The following is a 3,384-nucleotide window of genomic DNA, read 5'->3' on the forward strand; positions in this document are numbered from 1 at the left end:
CCGGACCCTCCTCCCACCCGGACGTTTTCCCTCCTGGTCGCCCGGCGGTTTGCAGCCCTTACAGCACCCGCAGACGCTTCCCTGGAAAGATTCACCCGCCAGTTGTTGCCAACTTGGAAATCTTTGCAAGGGCAGGAGCAATGTGTGAAGCTGCGTTCCAGCACGCAGAAACGTTGTGTTTCACCGCCGAGAAGCTGGGAAAGCTCCAAAGTGCAAAGAGCCTGAGAAGAGCATCCTTGGTTTGCTACCACCTTGCAGCCCATATGCTCATTGTTGGCAGCGCCGGCACGAGGGAGAGATAAATCAGGAATGTTCACGCCCAGGCTCCGCAAACGTGTCTGGGCACTCCGGGATGCTCGGGATGGGTCTGCCCGCCCCCTGCCCCCGGCGCTGCAGCTGGCACAAGGAAAACCTGAGTACAAACCCTTGTCCCACACTTGGCTGCTACACTGTCTCTCCCTACGTGGGAATTTTGGCATCACCTCAGTTTGAACTGAGGCAACTCAGGACATTTCGGCGTGGCACAGGAACTGCCCCGGCACACTGCAGAGGGAATAATGCACGTGGGAAAAGAAGAGGGATTGGGCATGCTGGGGGCGCAACTAGAGAGTAGCTCACCTTCAACCTGCTCAAAAAGACAGCTGAAAAAGCTGACCTGAACTCTCCTGGGTTTGGAGAGGTCCTGGTCACCCCCAGAGCTGACGGTGACATTCCCCAAGCACCTTCCCTGTCCCTGGGCTCCACTCTGACCTTCACTGCTTGTGGATTGTTTATGGTGTCTCTTACCAGGACACTCAGGCACCTCTTGTGGCTTCCCACTGTAAATACCAAGAGAACAAACTGATTTATTAATCCATTAATTAGATACAACACACTGATGGCTCACAGGCCCACAGTGGTTTGTTCCAACAAGTGCTGGGCTGCAGTGAGCCCGGGCTGGCCCTGGCCCTCCTCTCTGGGCACAGGCTGACAAGCGGTTGACGGAATGGCTAACGCTTCCGCTGAAACTTGAATCTGTAAATAGCTGGACCTGTTGTTGTCTCATTCTTCACCTTCACTTTGTGAGTTTTGTCCTGGAAAAAAGAACAAGAAGGAGGCATGCAAGAAGGAAAAGAGTCACCCCCCTATAAATCAGTCCCTGTCTGGGACTGACCATTACTGAAATACGGCCACTTTCCACTGCTGAGGTGGGAATTACCACTTTATCTGCTCTTTCCCCCTCCAGGCTGTCAGGCACAATGTGGTTTGCCCAAAAGCACAGCGAACAGGAGGAGTCCCATGGAGGCAAGTAACTCCTGTGGTCATTGGGACTTTTAAAATCTTCTCCTAACCTACAGAAATGGTTCCCTGCCTCTGACTGCTGAAGTGTTCATCTAGTGCTTGAGAGATGGTGACAGTATTTTGGAGAAGATTTGTGAGCACCATTTCACAGCTGAGTCTTTGTCCTTGCTGACAAGGTGAGACTTGGACTACCAGATATAATTTACTGGAATGCTTCATCTCCTTGCTTTTTCCATAGTAAAAGAGGATTACTTATCTTCAGGAGTTATCTGGAAGTGTTGCTTATAAAACCAGGATGAAGAAATGTGTCCATGCACCACCAGAGCTAATGACCAGAACAGGCTCAGAACCCGAAGCAAACCCCTCACCAGCAGATCCTTTCGTGTCTGGATCTTCTGTGTGACAACAAACATGGCCTTTTCTCTCTCAATGCGCTGCCTCAGGAGATCGTACTGGTTCTTCCTCTGCTGGGCTAATTTCTGGAGACAAAAAACAGCTGTTTTGAGACAGAGAAGAATATGGCTCTGGTCTAAATCCTCTGAATTTCAATGCTGAGCACAAGAGAACATTTAACTCCAGAATGAAAACCCACTTTATACAGAGGGGAAGAATAGAACAGACCAGAGACCTATTCCTGAAGTGCTCAGGATGCCTCTCAAAATGCAACTTGTTGGGTCACGTTTACCTAATGAGAGCTGATGGCTTTCCCAGCACAGAAATGGTATTAATGCAGGTGTGATTTAAGTAATTAAATTAAGGAGAACAATTCCCAACATGCTTAAAATATGACTCAGACATTTAGAGAAAACTTGTCAGTCTGTGACTTGTCTGACTGCTTTACTGACAAGCTAAACTGAGACAGCTGCAGGAAGGAAGGGACCACAGGGTGTTTGTTATCTGACATTTGAGTCAGAACAAACAGGTTACAGATTTACCAGTCAGCAGTTTGAGGCAACTTTACTTCGACCTTACATACACTGACTTGAGCTCAGAAGACTGTCCAGCAGAGCTGAACCACCTGAGCAGGACCTACAGCCTCAAAGCTGTGTACAGGCACTTCCAGCACAGAAGTGCTGTGATACTAAACCATCAGAATCAAAGCTGTTGCATAAGGAATTCATGCTGAAGAATCATGAAATAATTCAAATTAGGAATGCCAGGAAGTGAAACTTCAGCTTAAATGGCTTTAAGAAGAAAAGGGGAGAGTCAAATCTCAAACCACTTTTGACTCAAAACCAAACTGAAAAACACCCTAAGATCAGAAACCCAACAACAGATACATCTGTACTGGAATAAGATTCTTCAAATACCTATTCAGGGTTTAGGGGAGGTGTGAGGGGAGACTTAACTACAAAAAAATCACACTTAAAACTGCAGCAGTCTAGTGAAAACATAGTCCCATAGGTGTCTGATGTTTAATAGAGGAGAAATAATTTTGCAAGGACAGTGCCCAGTCAGATCCACACCACTCTGTTCTGGCTGTGCATCACAACTCGTGGTGTACGACCCAGAGGACTGGGATGCATCAGACAAGTTCTCCACGTCAGCCCAGGAGAAGAGCTGACTGCAGGCTCCAGGCACTTGGTGATTAAGTGACATCCACTACTGACTTGTGTCATCAATAAAAGTCCTAAGACAATGGAACAACTCTGCTCTCCTCCACAGTGGTGCAATGAAGCCTCTTTAGTGCTTGTTGTATAGAGATGTAAAACATGAAGAACCTTGAGGTGGGCAGGATCAGTAGCTCCCTTCAGTGTCTCTCTCCGCAGCGTTGCAATGGTCGGTCGGTTGTACACTCTACCCACAAGCTCGGGAACAGTGTCCAGGTGAGTGGCAATATCAAACTCCTGAACTGGAAATACGTAAAAGAGTTAGGAACAGACTCCCATTGACTCTGCTCAGCAAACCTTCCAAAGTGTTGCTAGGCTCAGCAACAGGAGCCCCAGCCCTGGCTCCTGCAGAGCTGCTGTCTCAGCTAGCAGCCAAAAGGGATTCCTGGAGCACCCGAGCTGTTACTCCTGAGCAAACCCTCACCCTCACCATGTCCCCCCACCTCGCCGTATCCCCCCACCTCACCATGTTCCCTCGCCGTGTCCCCCCACC

At 48.7% G+C, this 3,384-nt stretch overlaps 1 protein-coding gene across 1 annotated transcript; it reads right to left on the reverse strand.

Moving 5' to 3' along the window:
- Nucleotides 1-989: 989 nt before the first annotated feature.
- Nucleotides 990-3,133, reverse strand: LOC103801315 (probable U3 small nucleolar RNA-associated protein 11; the record flags this gene model as incomplete). The annotated part of the gene is made up of 3 exons (XM_009073724.1): nt 990-1,073; nt 1,650-1,760; nt 3,003-3,133. Coding segments are annotated over 3 exons (326 nt in total), but the record flags the coding sequence as incomplete, so codon positions are not given.
- Between the last annotated feature and the right edge of the window lie 251 nt (nt 3,134-3,384).

Source organism: Acanthisitta chloris, unplaced genomic scaffold, assembly GCF_000695815.1.
Source record: "Acanthisitta chloris isolate BGI_N310 unplaced genomic scaffold, ASM69581v1 Scaffold42834, whole genome shotgun sequence".
NCBI classification, from domain to species: Eukaryota; Metazoa; Chordata; class Aves; order Passeriformes; family Acanthisittidae; genus Acanthisitta; species Acanthisitta chloris.